The 17627-nt window shown below is 49.9% G+C and overlaps 7 protein-coding genes and 1 non-coding gene across 8 annotated transcripts; 2 read left to right on the top strand and 6 right to left on the bottom strand.

Moving 5' to 3' along the window:
- Nucleotides 1-365: 365 nt before the first annotated feature.
- FMAN_09371 (uncharacterized protein) lies at nt 366-725 on the top strand (the record flags this gene model as incomplete). The annotated part of the gene is made up of 1 exon (XM_041830206.1): nt 366-725. The coding sequence occupies one exon, from the start codon at nt 366-368 to the stop codon at nt 723-725; it is 360 nt and encodes a 119-aa protein (XP_041680892.1).
- Nucleotides 726-1786: 1061 nt separating this feature from the next.
- FMAN_09370 (uncharacterized protein) lies at nt 1787-3050 on the bottom strand (the record flags this gene model as incomplete). Its single annotated transcript, XM_041830205.1, has 2 exons — nt 1787-2619; nt 2831-3050. 2 exons carry the CDS (start codon nt 3048-3050, stop codon nt 1787-1789), a joined length of 1053 nt encoding a protein of 350 aa, XP_041680891.1.
- A 1812-nt stretch (nt 3051-4862) lies between these two features.
- Nucleotides 4863-4934, bottom strand: tRNA. Its single transcript has one exon. It is a non-coding gene; the product is annotated as a tRNA-Arg (tRNA).
- Nucleotides 4935-5576: 642 nt separating this feature from the next.
- On the top strand, nt 5577-6173 carry FMAN_09369 (uncharacterized protein; the record flags this gene model as incomplete). The annotated part of the gene is made up of 1 exon (XM_041830204.1): nt 5577-6173. One exon carries the CDS (start codon nt 5577-5579, stop codon nt 6171-6173), a length of 597 nt encoding a protein of 198 aa, XP_041680890.1.
- Nucleotides 6174-7093: 920 nt separating this feature from the next.
- On the bottom strand, nt 7094-8347 carry FMAN_09368 (putative acetyl-CoA C-acyltransferase precursor; the record flags this gene model as incomplete). The annotated part of the gene is made up of 1 exon (XM_041830203.1): nt 7094-8347. One exon carries the CDS (start codon nt 8345-8347, stop codon nt 7094-7096), a length of 1254 nt encoding a protein of 417 aa, XP_041680889.1.
- A 540-nt stretch (nt 8348-8887) lies between these two features.
- On the bottom strand, nt 8888-10567 carry FMAN_09367 (uncharacterized protein; the record flags this gene model as incomplete). Its single annotated transcript, XM_041830202.1, has 1 exon — nt 8888-10567. One exon carries the CDS (start codon nt 10565-10567, stop codon nt 8888-8890), a length of 1680 nt encoding a protein of 559 aa, XP_041680888.1.
- Nucleotides 10568-11357: 790 nt separating this feature from the next.
- FMAN_09366 (uncharacterized protein) lies at nt 11358-11762 on the bottom strand (the record flags this gene model as incomplete). Its single annotated transcript, XM_041830201.1, has 1 exon — nt 11358-11762. One exon carries the CDS (start codon nt 11760-11762, stop codon nt 11358-11360), a length of 405 nt encoding a protein of 134 aa, XP_041680887.1.
- Nucleotides 11763-13183: 1421 nt separating this feature from the next.
- FMAN_09365 (uncharacterized protein) lies at nt 13184-16711 on the bottom strand (the record flags this gene model as incomplete). Its single annotated transcript, XM_041830200.1, has 3 exons — nt 13184-13910; nt 13977-14812; nt 14861-16711. The coding sequence occupies 3 exons, from the start codon at nt 16709-16711 to the stop codon at nt 13184-13186; spliced, it is 3414 nt and encodes a 1137-aa protein (XP_041680886.1).
- Nucleotides 16712-17627: the final 916 nt, after the last annotated feature.

Raw genomic sequence — 17627 nt, 5'->3', positions numbered from 1 at the left:
GGGTGGAACAAAGGATATTAGCAGGCGGTAAGTTAGGGAGGTTAATAAAGAATGGAACAAAGGATGTTGCTGCGATTAATTTGAGGGAGGTGAATGGCAGAGCAAAGACGGTGAAAGATGGAACAAAGGATATTGGTAGGTATCATCTAAGGCAAAGTGGTGACTGATATGGAATAAAGGAAGTTTATTAATAGGTGATAAGTCCAATTGGGACAGTGAAGAATGTGGAACAAAACATGTTTCTAGAAAGTTGTTCTCCAGTCGTAGGCTCTGTATTCCTCTCTGTGGCTTGCAATCTACATAAATCTTGACCGCCTGAGCTGCTCGTTCCAGCTTCATCTTCTCATCCATCAAGCATTTCGAACATGGATATTGATCAGACGGTTTTCTATCTCCTCTCGGAGAACCCCTACGCTTTAGACATCATTCGACATCCTGAAAATAGCAACCGAACATGCCAGGACCCTAGAGACCCAAAGAGTCCATGCCTGTGGATTGGATTGGTCCAAGAGTCCAAGAGCCCACCGTATCTCGTCAGCTTCGGTAGACGAGATCATAGCGATGTCAACGACGACCATGAAGACGAAGGCGGGGATGGAGAGATAAGGGAGGAGAAGCTTGGCTTTCCCATAATATTGGAGGGCCTTCGGCAATGTGTCGTGCTTCTCAAGCCTGACTTGTACCACGATCCTTATCTAGTGGCTCTTCCAGATCCGCGACGTTAATTTTCGGTTGATACCAGGACCAACACAACTAATAAGGGAGAGGTTGGCGTTCGTACGAAACGCCAGTAATGATGGAACACTTCAAAGGGCTTTGCAGCAACGCGGCACGCTCGAACTGCAACCCAAGCGATCGCTAGCTCTTGAACCCCATAGTACCTGTTTCCGAACCTCGCCCAAGCAGGAAAGCCTCTCTGGTCCGACCACGTCTGGTCTTTGATGATGGTGCTGTCTGAGATTGCTGACTTGAAGCCACTTGAAAAACAAATTCTGGGCCAGGCCGAGTTGCAGAGCAGAAACTTGAGAGAAAGCGACTGGTGACAAGTCCAAGTTGGAAGGGAGCCATGACCGCGGAGTTTTTCCAGTTCGGCTTCGGCTTCGGCTTTCTTGAGAAGGATCACAGTACACTTTAGGAGTACAGCCCCTGGAAGTTCAAGCGCTTCTATGATGGATGGTGCAAGCTTCTGGACCCGTTGTGATATTCTGTCCAAGGACATAAGCGTGCTATCGTCTTAGTGATGTTGGCCTCATTAGTCACTGCCTGTTCTTTGTTTGTTTTGTCTATATCTTAATGAATTGAATCCACGTATCTTCGAGACTCTGGCACTTTCCAGCCTGCTCAGACGTTTGCAGACTTCTATGGCTGGTCTTTAGGCTGTCTGAGTACTTAATCTTTGTCTCTCAGCAAGGTTTCCTTTCACAGCCGAGTTGGTGTCAAGTGTCAAAGAGGACATGCTTGACTTCTTTCTCAGCACACATCACCTAGTGGTGACTTGTCAAGTGGCACACTTAGACAGTCTATAATCGCATCAGACTGTTTCGTGTCGTCTTAAAACCTATGTTATGACATAAGTGTCTAGTCTCCCAAGCGAGTATCATCAAACGGCCCTTTCTCATACAGGCATTTGCATTCAGCTTTAACTCGCTTACTTTAGTGGATTGCCTGTACAAAAGCCGCCTTCAGAACGCCGTCCTTTAATATGTGCCCTACATGATCCGAAATCCTCCAGACCCTCAAACAAACTCTTCCGTAGGACTTATGTGCTACTTGTCCCATCAACCTTCTAACATCCCAGACTAACAGCGTTGGCGAATAAGGCATAAGTATCAGCGTGGTTGATGTTCTGCTCAGCAGTCAAGCTCTGGATGAAGTTATATCCGTAACCACCATAGTCAGAGGTTCCCTTGATCTGGTTAAGATGGGTCATCTCGTGCAAGTTGGTGTTGCCCTGATCCTGACCATGGCAAGTTGAAGTAGTGGCAGGAAGACGCTCAAAGTAGAGATCGCAATAGGCCATGTAGTTTCCGCCGGGAACAGTGTACGCAAGAACACCGTTCTGGCACGCGCCGTAAACATCGGTACAGTAGTATCGAGTATCTCCAGCGTTGGTCGATCCACACTCAGCAGCGATCTTGGCAAAGACATCAGCGACAGTCGAGCGAGTCGCAGCATCAGAGTTCTTAAAGTACTCCTCCACCTTTGCACCTGGCCCGTTAGACGCAGCCTCCTGAGCAGCTGAAGCCTGTCTAGCACAGTTCGACAGAGCAGCTTGGGTGACCTGGAGCTTGCTGCCAGAGCAGTCACTCTGGACTTGAGCGCGCTTCTGGTGGAAAGCGGTGCGGACGGAGAAGGCCTGGGGACCGTCGACTTCGGCGTCGAGACGGTTGGAGTAGAAGGGGACTGAACCGATCAACTCGGTGGAGTTCTCCTGGGCGAAGGAGAGGGCGCCGGATGAGAGAACGCTGAACTTGCCGCCGGCGGAAAGATCGTGGAACTCGGCGATGTCGAACTCGACTTCGTAGGAGTTGCCGGAGGGGATGTTCTGGAAGGCGGTCTCATCCAGCTGGGTGGTGTCGAGGGCGATGCGAACACCGTCAAAGGGGACAGTCTTTTTCTCTGTTGGCGGTTAGTAAGTAAGTGGCTATGAAGTAAGTGGCTATGGGGGTAGTGACTGAGGTGAGGGTAGTGTCGAGGAGGTGTCATAATGTCTCCTTGCTGTGCTGTTGAAGATTGAGTTCTATGAGCTCATTCAACTCTCAACACCAAGACAGTCTACACGCTCACTCCATCCAACATCTCATTCATGCCTCATCTCGGGGAGTCTTACCAGCAGAAAAGACCTGAGCCCTCTCAACGGGAGCCGTATCAAGGAATGTTCCAACCTTGAGGAGCTTCAAGTTGCTCTTCCCATTATTGGTGATAACAGCCTTGACCTTTGAGTTCCCCTGCATCTTCAATTCAACGTTCAAGGGAGTAGGGGCGCGCTTATCCACTAGGGGCGCAGCGACAGCCATGGAGGCGAGAGCAAGACCAGCAAGCAGCTTCATTTTGAACGATAGACCAGATCGAACGAATGTGGTTTAAAAAGAGCGAAGAGAATGAAAAAGAACGAATGAATGAATGAAAGGAATGACTGTTGTGAATAGGATGAAGACATGCTGAGGGACTCGAGGTATCGTGAATACTTATACGAAAGTCGAGTTGATACCCTGCGACTCGTCTGGACTCGGGAGCAGGGGACTTGCGACGATATTGATCCGTCTTGGTGTGGACCGATCCAGGGTTTCATTTCGGACATGTCAATATGTTTGACACGTGCCATTTCCGCTCTTCAATCGGCGATTCTCGAATTAATTGTCCGAAAACTGACTCCCCAGCGTCACCCATCCTCTAGCATCGCCGTATGTTTATGCTATTTTCGCCTTTTGAGTTTATCTTCCTATTTACGCAATTAACCTTAACTTCCGCAATTGACTCTGTCCGATGTAACAAAATCGAAGATCTCCCAAGATTAAAAAAGGATCAAGGCCAGGTCCGGGCGTCATGCCCTTTCGAAACACATCATGTAGCATCGTCAGCTAGGATGAGAATGCCCCACAATAGGATCGGTCAAGGCTATAAGAGATCGTCGTAAATCAAGGTTACGAGATTGGAAGGGTTGTTTGTGAATATATTAAAACAAGGTCGCTCCCCGTTTGACTTGAGACGCCTTTGGGTCGTTGAGGAAGGAGATTGTGGTTTGTTGTCTGACGGGCTGTTTCTATAGCGTTATGAGTTGAGATTATTGGATAGAGGTATTGTTTACGGATTTGAGTAGAGGAACTGGGCATAAATGTGTATCAGATTGCTGACGGCATGTGATTTTGAGATGGTAATAATTGTTTCGTCAACAGCTATGATCACCAACGGCCGAAAATACGGTATCGGAAGATCTTGGGTAAACTGATAGATTCGATGGTCAAGAATCTCGAGACGTCTTGGCTTTCCACTATCCTGCAGGTCTTCCAACGTCTGAACAAGCCCCTCCACGCTACCACTTAAGCTTATACAGCAGCCTCCGATCATTTCCATTCTCATATATGACAAGACTTGCAAGGATGATCGATTCATTTCCGGTCTAATAGACCCATGATGCTCGATATAACGTACAAAGATCAGCATGGAGCATTGACTCGATAACTTTTAGAGCAGGTGCCAAATATAAGTCAAACAAGCTTGCTTGGACCAGTTTGAGAACATGACTTGCGCACTATTAGTGAAGTTTTTCATTGGTAATGTGTTCTTGAATAATCTAGAGGGTGGTGGACACTTGCATGTGAGTCTTGGTTGTTTGGTTCGCCGCGTTTGTCGAGATATTCAGATGCCAGGACTAGTTGAGGGCCTCAGTTTATGGTAGTAAGACTAACGAGAACGAGGCATTTGACAAGCAAGAACTAGCTTCATATTAGACTTTTGCAGAGATGTAGCATTAATCCACTGGAAAAGCTATCAAAACTGTCCCTTGTTTCCAGATGTTGATCTGGTAGCATCTTGCAATGTCACCGCGTACCCTAGACCAGTCTGTTAACAACAATAGTCGCAATGAATTACGCCACAGCCCAAGTATTGCCAAGTTCTATCGCATATATGGCTGTTCAAGTTATACAGCACTCACATTATAACAACAATTACAGGTTCTAGTGTGCGTGTGAAAACCTTTGCGATGATTGCCGTGGCATAATACTCAGGTCAATCACCCTATCCCTGGTACTGAAGGGAGCACCGTAGCGGGTAAGACGGGCATCTAAACGACAGTGAGCGGTACCATTTGGCTTGCCAGCAAAAGGACATCATGAAAGAAGCTCAATTGGCAAAAAGAATGATCACGCTGGGGATCGAACCCAGAATCTTCTGATTCGTAGTCAGACGCCTTGCCATTGGGCCACGCGACCGTTTCTTGTTATTGAATTGAGATTCCAAAACGTCGCTTACGGATTCTGCGCTCAAACTTTTTCGCTAGACCCGGAGGATTGCGGCACTCAATCAAACTCGGTACGCCGCCCACAACCCGCGCCAAGCGAACAAGAGCTAGCGACTGATGGAATCTGCTAAATAGCATTAAAGAGTAAAAGTCTCCATAGCGGCGTTCAATAGCTCAGAGTAGACCCTGGACTAAGTCCTAGCCACGCAATGACAGATTCTTCGCGCCACCTTTATAAGGGAGGATAAGCGGCACAGCACAAAGAATGCAATGCAAATAAGTGCACGTGAGATACCGGCAGCCCCTGGATTCTGCGTTAGTTAGGGGAGCAGTCGCGTACCTTTTAGCTCATGCGTAAGGTTAATTATTATCTTAAGTTGTTTTAATGGGACGCACTGTACTCAGCTCCTCTGCACGCTCATTTCATTCTCTTGGGGGATCAAATCTTCATTCATCCTCACGCTCACACGCACACTCACACTCACTCTCCTTTATGCCATTATCTACGTGATACAGGGACTGAAACAATCCCTTGTTCCTTTGACATCAACTCGCTCATTTCATTTCTCTCATTGTTGCCTTGCGGGTTCCGTTCAAAAACCGAGCTCATGCCATGGCCATCTTCGCGTCTTCAGCTGTACGCCTACTCATCGGCCTCACAGTCGCACTCACCTTCATCGCCTTCTTCACACCAACAGGCTACGTACCAGACGTCGCACTATCATTCAGGATGCCAGCTGCACTAAAAAAGCTCGACGTCTCCATTTCCCAGGAGGAGAAAGATCCTGTTCTCATCCGCGCAACCGTCAGGAACAACAATGACGAGCCCGTCACTATCCTCAGCTACGGCTCACCCCTGGACCCCTTGGGTATTTCTCTTGGCATTCTCTACATCACGCCAAAGGGCGACAGCAAACCACTTGACATCATGCAGATTGAAGCATCACGACTCTGGCCGCCTGCTGATGATGCTCTAATTGAGATTCTCCCTGGCCGATCAGCCATTTGGGAATTCACCCTCCAGGAACCTGTTGTCCCGATGGACAAGGTGTTTGAGGGCGCGACGGTGCAGCTCAAGGGGACGTGGAATGCTGTGTGGACAAAGGAGAAGAAGAATGTTGACTACACATCCTTCGAGGAGGGTACACCAGCAAACGAGACCCTAACAGGGCCATTCAAGTCAAATGTTATCGACATTGAAGTCGTATAAACATGAATTGTATCATCATTGTTATTATTATTTGGCGTATGGGGGGGCAGGCATGATTAATTGGTTCACTTGTCTCTACGTTTAGATGACTAGAGTGATTGATGGGTTAATTGGGAAGACAAGCAAGGGGCGAAAATATTTTTTATTAGAATACATATAATCCAACCCAGCCCAACCCAACAGCCAAAGCAAGCATTCTTTGTGTCTCCCTGAAATGCCTGCAGTCAGCCTTTCGACGCAAGCCACATTCATACCCTGCAACAGACCATTGACCAACCAAGCCCAGGCGTGGACAAGTGTCTTAGATTATATCCAGAGCTACACAACGCCGACTGTTGGGTCTAGTATTCAAACATCGTTAGTCTAGTCAATGATTGATAACGTTGGTATGGCTAGCTTAATGACCGGCGTTCCGGAAACCCCCTTTTCCAAATAAGCGCCATGTGCACTACCCTGAAGCTGAAGAAGCCATGACGAGTGTTGGTTCTGGTGAAGAAATGTTGGTACTTGTGATTGTCATACGATGAACTGACAATGCATACATGTGCAGATTGCCCTTGTCGTCAACCAATCACGAGTGAATCGCCATTGGCACATCAGGACTCAACCATACCATGGCTAGCATGGCTATTATATGAACCCGCTTAACGGCAACACATTCTTTTTTCCCACATTTGACCATTGAATCACCAGCAATTGAGACGATTGCCAACCGAACCTGGCTGTTTTATGGGAACGAGGTATCGGACCCTTGCATCCCCACACTACAAGCTGCCGACGGATATCACCACTTTAGTTTCCTCTCCATGTTTCAACAGTCATCAGCATTCCCGTTCGCAGGATATCAAGCGTAGTATAACACAATGTTCAATTTTGTTTACTCCCCAATCTACTTTTTATCTTTCTTCCCGGATATCAATCTACTCCCGAACAAACAGCCCAGCCATACCCATACCCGTACCAACACACATACTCACAACACCAACCTCGCCACCATCCCTCTTAAGTCCATGCAAAAGCGTACTCGTCATTCTCGCTCCGGTAGCTCCAAGAGGATGTCCCAGCGCAATAGCTCCTCCGTCAGGGTTAACCTTCTCTTTCGCCCACGCATCCTCAAGTCCCAGCTCCCTCACACAGTGTAGTGCTTGGCTTGCAAACGCCTCGTTGATCTCCCATCGTGACACATCATCTGTCTTAAGACCGGCTTGGTCTAAGAGCTTGGGGATAGCGAGGGCAGGGCCGATACCCATCTCATCGGGGTCGCAACCGACTGTCACGGCTGAGACGAATTTTCCGATGATGCGGTCTTGAAGACCGAGAGCGGTGGCTGTGCTTCGGCGCATGAGGAGGGTGGCGGCAGCACCGTCGGAGACTTGGCTCGAGTTTCCAGCTGTTGAAGCACCGTCGGGCTTGAAAGCAGGCTTGAGCTTAGCCAGAGCCTCAATGCTAACACCCTCACGAATACCATCATCAGCAGTGACAGTGATGCGCTTCTCCTCGCCAACCTTGTTACCCTGTTTATCAACCTCCTGGAACCTCGTCTCAACAGGCACAATCTCCTCCGCAAAGCGACCCTCCTTTCGCGCACGCGCAGCACGACGGTGCGACTCAACAGCCATAGCATCTTGATCCGCTCTCGAAACACCATATCGCTCCGCAACGTTCTCAGACGTCAAACCCATAGGCATGATACAATCCTGCGCATGGCGGTTAGGCGAGGTCTTCAGCTCCGGCCACGCATCCACAGGAATAGCTCTGCTTCCGTAATTCCTCGTCATGCTCTCCATGCCAGCCGCGATACCTGTATCAATCATGCCCGTCTGGATCTGCGCCGACACAGCAGCGATAGCCTGCAGCGAACTAGAGCACGCGCGGTTCACGGTGTACAAGCTGGTAGTGTTCTTGAAGCCGACGTGGTTGAGAGCCATGCGCGCTGCCTTGGAGCCGCCGAGCTCGGAGAGCACAACGCCGACTGCTACATCGTCGACGGGGGCCTCGGGGTGTGCTTTGAGAGTGGCCTTGAGGACGCTGGCGAGGAGCTCCTCGGGGTAAGCGTCCTTGAGCTGGCCCTTGTAGGAGCGGCAGATGGGAGTGCGGACGGCGGAGAGGATTACGGTGTCGGAAGGGGATTTGGCGAGGACGCCTTGAAGGCCTTTGTGAAGACGGGCCGACATTATGAAGGTATTTGGGGTATATGGAGGATTATGGGGTTAGAGGGGAGCCAATTGATAAGAAGAAAGAGAAAAGAAGAGATCAAAGGTTCATGATGAGAAGCGAGAGAAGTGTTTATGAGCCGGGTAAGTAAATATCCCATTACCCATTACCCTCCACCCCCGCCGAAAGCCGGAACACTCCCGTCCCGTTGCCATGAGCCGAAAGTGGATCCTTGACACCGGCTTCAGACTTCGGGTAATGTTTCGAGTGTGGCTTGAAATGTCGGAGCGTCGGGTAACATCCCTACGTGTGGCGTCCATGGCTGTGCACCACTCATCATGAGACATTCACATTCTGATTGAGATTCAATACTGTTGAAACTTTAAACAATCTTTCCATTGATACACAAATCCCGCTGTGACATTCTACCCTCTTTTGATCACGCCAACATATATATACAAACTCGCCAAATGCAATGCCTTCAACGCCTTCCCCTGTGCCGATGCCGTCGTATAATCGTACCCCGAACTCCATTTGCAATCTGCTTCTGGCCTGACATTTCACTGTCTATACTGAATCCCCAGTCCTAGCTTGTCTTGCCCATCTGCCACTGGTTCGACCACCTTGGACTTCTTCGCTGGACTTGCTTGATCGAGCCGTATCTCCTCGGTCGATGAATGGTTGCCGCTGAATTTTCGCTTGTCGCCGTCTCCATTTCGATGGGAAAGGAATCTCTCCTGCATGCGAACTGTCTTCTCCATTGGTCCTGGTGTGTTTCTCAGGGTTTCAGCCACCTCAAAGCTCTGCCGCGGATCTCGCCGCAGCATCTCTGCTGCAGCTTGACTAGCCTGGCTGTCAAACACCTCTCCGTCCTGGTCGCTCCGGTTCCGTGACTGTGATGTGAACGATTGAGCTGCGGCAACCGACTCGAGCGCCTGCCTAGCTAGCTCCTCATTATCGTCTGCTGAAATAGTGCTCTCTCGACTCCTACGGCGGCGGTCAGTCTTGGCCACAGGTGTCGTAGGAATGAACTGTCTCTGGGAGTATCGATGAGGCTCCGAGTGAGGTACCAGATCCACCGATGGAAGAAGCCCAACGTTTGTACCCACCGGCCGGTTCATAGGCGTCGTGGGCAGAGACGACATGGATTGCGAGTTGCGGTGGTGTTTCCCGACGCGTGGTGCAGGGCGGTGAGAATGCATCGGTGTCGAAGGTGCGCTGTTGTTATCCTGGCTCATAGCCTGCAACAAAGCCGAGAGACCATGCTCGCCTTGGGATCTAGATGTCTGCTGTTGTTGAGAGTTTCTATGCCCTTGTGTCACAGCAGAGACTTTTTGTCTGGGTGTCAAAACTGCGTGAAATATACCCCCAGGTCTACAGAGCATCTGCATGTGCTCTCTGTTCTCGCGTATTCGTCTCAGCAACATATCTCGCTCTTCATGAAGAGCAATGCTTTCATCCTCGCTTTGCTTGATGACTTTCTTCGCCGTCTGGACTCGGCGTTGGAGGATCTCATTCTCTTGCAGCATGGCCTCATACCGCGTCTTCATCTGTAAGTATTTTGTTTGTAGTGCCTCGGACGGCTGATCAAATTCCTTTCTAGCCATTCGAGTGAATTCTGCATTTCGCAGCGCGTCCACCTCGCGACGCATCATCTCGTGTTCCACAGCAGCACGCTTGGCATCGTCGTCGGCCTGGATAGACAACAAGTTATACTGTAACTTATGATGAGCTGTCTCCATCTTGAGCTTTTGCTGTTCTGCTAGAGCAGCTTGAAGCATGACGCGCAGCTCGTCGGCGGACGCTTCCAGGACCTGGTGTGGAGCGGGAGGGAGGAATTCCGTTGTTACAGGACGCTCGCGTACGTTGTTGGGCACGGTGGCTGGCGGGGAGAAGAGTGTCGACGACTGCTGGGAGCCAGAGAACTTTCGTTTGGAGGGACCGGGACCAGCTTGACTGGCATGGCTGTTGACCTGGGTCGAAGGGGGCGGTGTAAGTGACGATGGGATAACAGTGACGGCCGGCCGATCCTCGTTGATCTCGGTTCTGAAGGATTCGTTTGGATCGATGGGCGAATTTGGAATCTCTGTCGAAGGTAATGTCACCGCAGCTGGATCTTGAGGTCCTGCTTCCTGAGGCTGAGGTGTCGTGGGGTTCTGTCGCTCGCGAGGATGCCTAACAACGATCGTATCGCCCTGTAAGGTCTGCGAAGCCTGTGTGGCTTCCGTAGGAGAAGTCATGTTGAAGCAATCGTGTTCTGCTCTTGAATAATTCCCCAGGCAACCAAGTCGCGTCAACAGCTCTCGTCGTTCCGATCCGTCAGCTGAGGAAGCCGGATCTTCGACAGCGAGTGATATATATTAGTGGTGCCTTCGATGCGTACATGTGCTTTGCATGCGCGTGTGTTTATTATCCTTTCCAAATCAAACTTTATGCGTTGTCGTGCAGCGCAACGCAACGCACAACGCGCCGCGATATGGATCCACAGTAAACAGCGATTGTGACGAGGGAAAAACAATGGATCGTAGAACCTTCAATGGAACAGGAGCAATGGGGATATAAAAGCACAATATAAGTAGGAAACGGTAGACACAAGTTAGAAATGCTTCGGCTTGTGACGCCGTCGTTTTTGGTTGCTTCCAAGAAATGAGAAGCTAGCTTGGTTGAAGATGAAAGACCCGGGAACAAGGGTTTTTCCGTCGGGCACGCGCCTGTGTGTTTTCAGTGGAGGATGATGCTTGTTTTTAGGCACTAGACTAGAAGGGGTTCCAGGTGAAGTTTGGTGATCGCTGCCTGTGAAACGATCCACAGGCGTTATCTGTCAGTGCCCGAGACATCAAACCAACCGAGCCGAAACAAACGAAGCAAACGAAACAGTACAGTATGAAAGCGAGTGGAGAAATCTCTCGATATTGAAACGAATGAATCAAACCTTGTATCCAAATGACTGTCATATAGAATATCCCAATCTGCACTCCCCAACTCCAAACCCTTACTACCACCAAAAACACCAAACAGTTCGTGATACCCTTAGACAACAGTAACTCCACCAGTCTCCGTCTCCGTCCTTTGCATCCTCTTCCCACCACATTTCAAAAACAAATCCCGAACAACTCTTCCAGCAGCCGAGATAATATACACCACGCAGATGACAGGCCAGAACAGAATTATAGAGATCCACCACGCTACCACAGCGAGTTTTGCCCAGGCCGAGCCGTTGGAGTCGAGATACCACTCTGGGACAAAACTACTAGCTTTGCCCCGCGTGTTTAGGACCAGGCCGATTATCAAGCCGAAGGTGATCCAGCCGCTTGTTGTGATTGCTGCCACGAGCCTGATGGTTGCGGATGGGCCCAGGGCTTTGTCCCTCAGAACGTTGTTGTTATCTGCCACGTCGCGGGCCATGAGGGCGATGGTTTGTAATATGGGAGGCATAATGCCGATTTTTGAAGACATGAAAGGTCTTGATTGCAGTTCCAGGTTGTGTAAGGTGTGTAATGTGATGATATCGTGAAGTGTCGCTCGGGCTGGTGCTCGGTCCGGTCTTGTAGTTCTCGCGCGCGTGTATCGGCGTGATTGAGGGATACTCGAAGAATGTTTCACGATATTGAGAGTAGTGATGAAATGCTCCCTCACAGGGAGGGTTACTTTTGTGCTTTATACTCGGTGATAAAGTTCGTGTTGATACTGACAGAGACGTCTCGTCCATTGAGACTTCATGTTCACGGCGTCCAAGGTTCTTGCCACAGAGGGTCACGAGGCAGGCACCTTCCAAAGTTGAAGAAGCTCTCTAATCGAGGGCCTCTGATACGCCCGTGTTGGTGAAAAGACGAACTAACAAATGAATTATCGGTCTCAGCATCGGATGCTTTTAGCTGTGCGTGACTCACGGTAACTGAGAGCCTATAAGCTCTCGAGGATGGATTTCATGATTCGTTCCCTCCTATTTAACCTTAAACGTGTACCTATTGGATAGACTCAAAATTGAAAGAGTCTTCTCATACATCAACATTGTAGGAAAGTCAAGGTGAACCGACAGTCAAGACTACATACCTTACCTTGTTCCACAGCCCTGTAAGTTGGCTGCTTGCGGATTCTCCTCAGATGCATTGCTCTACTCTTGAGAAGCTCGCCAAAGATCTCTTCAGCATCAGAGAAGTAGCCTCAAATATACATATAAGAGCAGTTAGGCGTGTCTTGGCATGCTCGGCCACTCAAAATGGCCTCGAGCGTTGATCGTCGTTAACAAGACGCTGTGGAGATCCTCGCCTGGCTGCTTCACATGAAGACCATCTCTCCAATCACTAGCAACACCATGGTAAATTCCCAAAAGCTAAAACTTAGGCTATTAAATGAGAACTACTGCAGTAAAGACTTTCCAAGATTTTATGCCAACTTTTAACAACAAAGTTAGTAGACTCCAGCAAATCCGTCGGCGCTATGTTACGATGGCCCATGTCCAAAGAATATACTTGCCTCAAAGGATTGCCTCGCTAGGGGGGGAAACAAAAAACGACCCCTCAATGGGTGGAATGCCAGCGAATTTTGGTGCATTTGGGGTCGTTTAATCCCCCCCCCCGAGGGCCTCGATAACTATTACACACGATCATGGGGCTTTTACATTGCGAGCCACTCCGAGAACCCTTCAATTAAGACCAATTTCCCACTCGGGCTTGGAGCCGCTAGATGCGAGGAAATCTTGCACGATGGGCATCAGGTCGAGTTATATTAACAAGAAAGCAAGATGGTATATGGTCCCCAGTAATAAAATTAGAATACGTCAAAATATGTACCAAGAAGCGAAAAACAGCCCATAGCAAGTGCATATCAATCAGCGCCATGTCTACAGCTCATAATTAATCCACCTCAGGCTCATCATCATCTCCCTGCCATGAAGCCATATCAGCGACCGGCACACGACCCCTGAGCCACCGCAGTGTGGCATCTGTGCCTCGCTCAATCACGTTCCACCGCGGAACCCTAAATCGGTTGCCTGCGACCTCAAAACGCTCGAGTCCGCCGGGACCGCCGAGAAGTCCAATACGGGGATTCAGATGGGCGATGTCGTTGTTGCTGACGTCGACGATCTTGAGACCCTTGATCATATCTGGTTCGAGATCAACGATGTGGTTGTTACTCGCTAGCAAGACGTTCAGAACGGGAAAAGACTCCTTCAGATTTGTTGGGAGAGCGTTGAGGCGGTTCATCGTCACGTCAATCTTCTCAAGACTTGGTGCATGCAAGAACTGCACAAGCGCTCCAAGACCAGTAATGTGATTCGATGCCAAGTTAAGTTCCCTCAAAGCCGGGAGTTCCAATTCCTCCGTCAGATACGCCTCGCCAACCATCTGGTTGTGAGACACAGACAGGGCAGTCAATGTTTCGGCAAAAAAGCTAAGCGAGTTGGGTAGGGTAGCAAAAAGGTTGTTTTGGAGGAAGATTTGTCGGACACGGTGCTCGGCAGCGACTTTAGAGCAAACGACGGGATGGAGAGATGAAGACTGGGTTTGGGATCGATCTAGGATACCGCCAGGCTTGACGGGCCAGGTCTGGTTCGACAACGTGTGCGATCGAGAGCGGTGGCTTGATACAGTGTGAGATCGGGAACGATTAGGGCTTTGGGGAGGTGTAGCGAAATCATCATCTGACCTGTCATTTTCATCAAACATTGCGTCAGGGTTCGATTGCGTATTGTTAGGACCCTTTACATCAGCCAGCACATCTAGGATGCCGACTTGAGAAGCTGGCTCTTGGTAGGGAGGTGGCGGTTCAAGGCGGCCAGCAAGAACTTCCTTCAGATCTTCGGTGGTGATGGAGAGGAACTTCTTGTCACGAAGAGGGTTGCCGCTGAGTCGAATCATAGACAAGTTGTCCATGCGAGACACCTCGGGAGGGATCACTCTGATGTCGTTGCTAGAGAAATCAGCATGACGAAGTTTCTCGAGACCCATGAAACTGTTAGGAATTCCGGAGATGTTGTTTTCTTCGACCGAGAGCGTCAGAAGACTTGTCCAGGTCGTCATGTCTGGAAGTCCTTGAAGTCGGTTCATCGAGAGAGATAGAGAATGCAGAACTGGGAGGTCGATCGAGGCACCCAAGGGCACCAGTCTTTGCAGCTGGTTTGCAGAAGCGTCCAATGTGTGCAACTGAGGCAGACAGCCGATGGGCTCCTCGATCAGAGTGCCCTTAAGCTTGTTCTTCCTGATGTTCAGCTCGGTAATGGGAAGTGTGGCAATGCTATCGAAAGGTAGAGACTCGAAGCTGTTTTCGCTCAAGTTAAGAATACGAAGACGCGACATGTTTTCAACCTTGGGAGGTAGTGCAGAGATGTTGTTACCATGCACGTCAAGGATTTCTAACTCATTCAGACTCGATAGCACGGGGTTGAGGGGGCCATAGAAGAGATTATTTGCAATCTTCAAGTCGCGTAGAGAGGTGACTTGTGAGAGGGTGTCCAGGCTGTTATTCGTGAGGCGATTGTTTGACTAAAAATGTTAGCAAGGAGGATAATTAGGAATGCGAGTAATGCATACCAAGTTCAAAGAGGTCAGGCAAGTCAACCGTCGAAATCCCAAGGGGACATTGACGAGGAGATTGCCATGCATATCCAAGGTCTCGAGACCAGCAAAGATATTTCCTTGACTAGCCTGTGCCTCGTCGAACGAAGAGGGATTACTGTCAGGGAAGATGAAGTCGTCCAATTCTTCGAACTCGTTGTCCGCAGCAACAAAGCGTGTCAAGTCAACACTCTCTGCCCAGCTTCCGTCAAAGGTACCAATGCTCTCCAGATCGTACATCTTGAGAACCTCGACAGGAATTTCCTTCAGGTGCAAAGCCGCAATGTTGAGTCTTCCAGTTGTCCTTGCAGCATTGACGCGATTCTGGAGAACCTTCTTCTTGGGATCTTCGCCTTTGCGGGTATTGAAAGGATCATCATGGTTCACGCCAAAGTCGAAGCCACTATCCGAAGGGACAATTGGTGCTTCTTCTTCTGGGTGTGTTTCGATCTCAGCTGCTTGCTTCATCTGTGCCCTTTTCGCAGCCTTGGCCTTGGCAATCTGCTCGCGCAGAGCGGCCGAGGACTTGCGGGCGGATGGTGGTGTTCCAGGCTCGGCCGAATCGGCTGTCAGCGACGTATTGTGAGAACTGCCAGCCGAAGGGATTGTGCCATCCCAGGATGCAGTAGAGGCAGAGTTAACAGACACGCGACGGTTTGAGGTTCCATTCAGAGAAGCTTTACCGAGGGCAGGAAGTGAAGGCTTCTTGAACAAGCCCTGGACGGGAGCCCTTGACTTGGCAGGTCGCAAAGCCATAGACTGCGAGCCCTTGGGAGACATCATAGTAGGCTTACCAGGGCTGGGGCTTCTCGCGTCAGAGAAAGGAGCTGGCTTGGAGGCTCCTGCTCGAGCATTGGGAGTCTTGCTCCCGACCACTGATGACCGCTTCTGAGGAGTGCCATCGATGGGAGTCAGGGGCTTTCTGAAGGCACTTGCGGAACCTCGAAAGCTGCTGTAACCGAGATCGGACTGTTCTGAACTAGAGCCAGGCCGACTCTCTGTCCTGTAAATCCTAACTGAAGCATCTGAAGCATAGCTAGAACCTGGTCTAGAACCACCGCTATCCGCCCTCGAACGCGGACGTGAACTTGATCGTCCTTGGTCGAAGAAGTTTGACGACTTCATCATGGCAGGAGAAGAGGGAATGGAAGCAAGAGTCTCGATGGTCCTCTCGCTCAGAGAGGGTCTTGGCTTACGAGACCGAGCCCTCAATGTATCGGGTCTATCATCCTCGTCGGTCGAAGCGGTTCGTGGTCTTGATTGGTTTGGGTCGAAGATGTTGTTGGCAGGATCATACAACGGTGAAGTTGCGAAAGTCTCTGATGGTCTCCTTGTAAGGGTCAATTGACGAGGGAAGATGTTTCCGTCGAATTGAACACCCATGGCTTCTCCCGGAGGATCATATGGGGGTGTTGTAGATTGTTCCTCAATAATATCAGCTTGTCGCTCCATCGATCGATGCGGCGTCGAAGGAATCCGTTGAGCCATAGGCTTTGCTGGGGATAGATGTGTAGGTTTTGTGATGAGCGATGTACGTCTCGTTCCAGTGTTGAGATGTTCTCTGGAAACAGCAGGTCGCAGTCTTTGCGCTCGCTGTTGGAGATCTGGTTGACCAGTTCGTAATTGATCTCTCGACATCGAAGGACGAAGCCGAGGATTCCGTAGCTCACCACCGCCTAGACTCTCCCTTGATGGCGAGGGACGAACAACTGATGTAGGCCTTGGTAGAGCCGATGCTGGCTTTGGAATTCCTGAAGTTGGTCTTGGTACAGGTAGCTTCGAGAGTCGCGGAATAGCGCTCATGCGCTTCTGGGAGGAATCCTCCATGATGAAAGTGTTTGCAAGAGTGTCGTGGGGTAATAGTATCGTGTTCAGCAGAAGTCGTTGTCTTTAAGAGGAATGCGGTTGACCAGATTGCCCGAGACAAACGGATAGCTCTTGTTTGTAAGGGGTCCAGAAGGGGTTTTGTTTATCGGGGGGCCTAGCGTTGGCGGGTGGACGACGGGACGGAAGGGCTTGCGGGAACTAACGATGAGGCGAACGATGAAGGCATCAACCTAACACAGCAGAGCAAGAGAGGAAATATTGAAGATGCAAGTTGGAGACACGAACAAGAAAAAAAGAGTTGAAAGAAGGTGACAGTGACAGTTCGCTTAAGCTTGTTGCTAATGTAAAGAAGAAATGATATCTCCAGGGGTTGAAGCGAGTGCCGTGCCTTGGGTTTGGAGAAGAAGATCCCGTCCAGTCAATGATACCCAGACAGCCCAGTTCTTCAGGGCCAGGGTCGGGGTTGGGTTCCAGTGGGGAACAGGCTGCGAACTCACTAGATTGCGCTAACCTGTTGATGATGTTTAGTGGCTTTTTGCAGGCCCGGTGTTCCTAGGCCCGGTCCGCCTCAGACACCTCACGCTTGGTCTAAACTACATTCTCTGTGATGATACAGGATAAAAAGTATGTCCTGATCAAGGAAAGTTGCGTGCAACAGTCTGATCGTTGTTGTTTTGGTCTGTTTCCGGAACAATCAGCCATGTGTTGTTCCTAACCCCTCCCCTACCAACTTGTGGCTAAAGCTTCCGGCGTCCCGTCTTTCATCCCCAGTCCAAGCAAGGCACGGGCGACCTGGCCTGGCTAATCCCTGTAGGGATGCCCCTGAACTTTCTTTGTCCACTGTGCGTGTTCGTGTGCGTGTACACAAAGCCTCATTTTTTACTTTTTGTAAACAAAGGCTTGGAGTTATTGATGC

This window comes from Fusarium mangiferae (assembly GCF_900044065.1).
Source record: "Fusarium mangiferae strain MRC7560 genome assembly, contig: FMAN_scaffold004, whole genome shotgun sequence".
Taxonomy (NCBI): Eukaryota; Fungi; Ascomycota; class Sordariomycetes; order Hypocreales; family Nectriaceae; genus Fusarium; species Fusarium mangiferae.
This window is presented reverse-complemented; position numbering and strand designations above follow the sequence as displayed.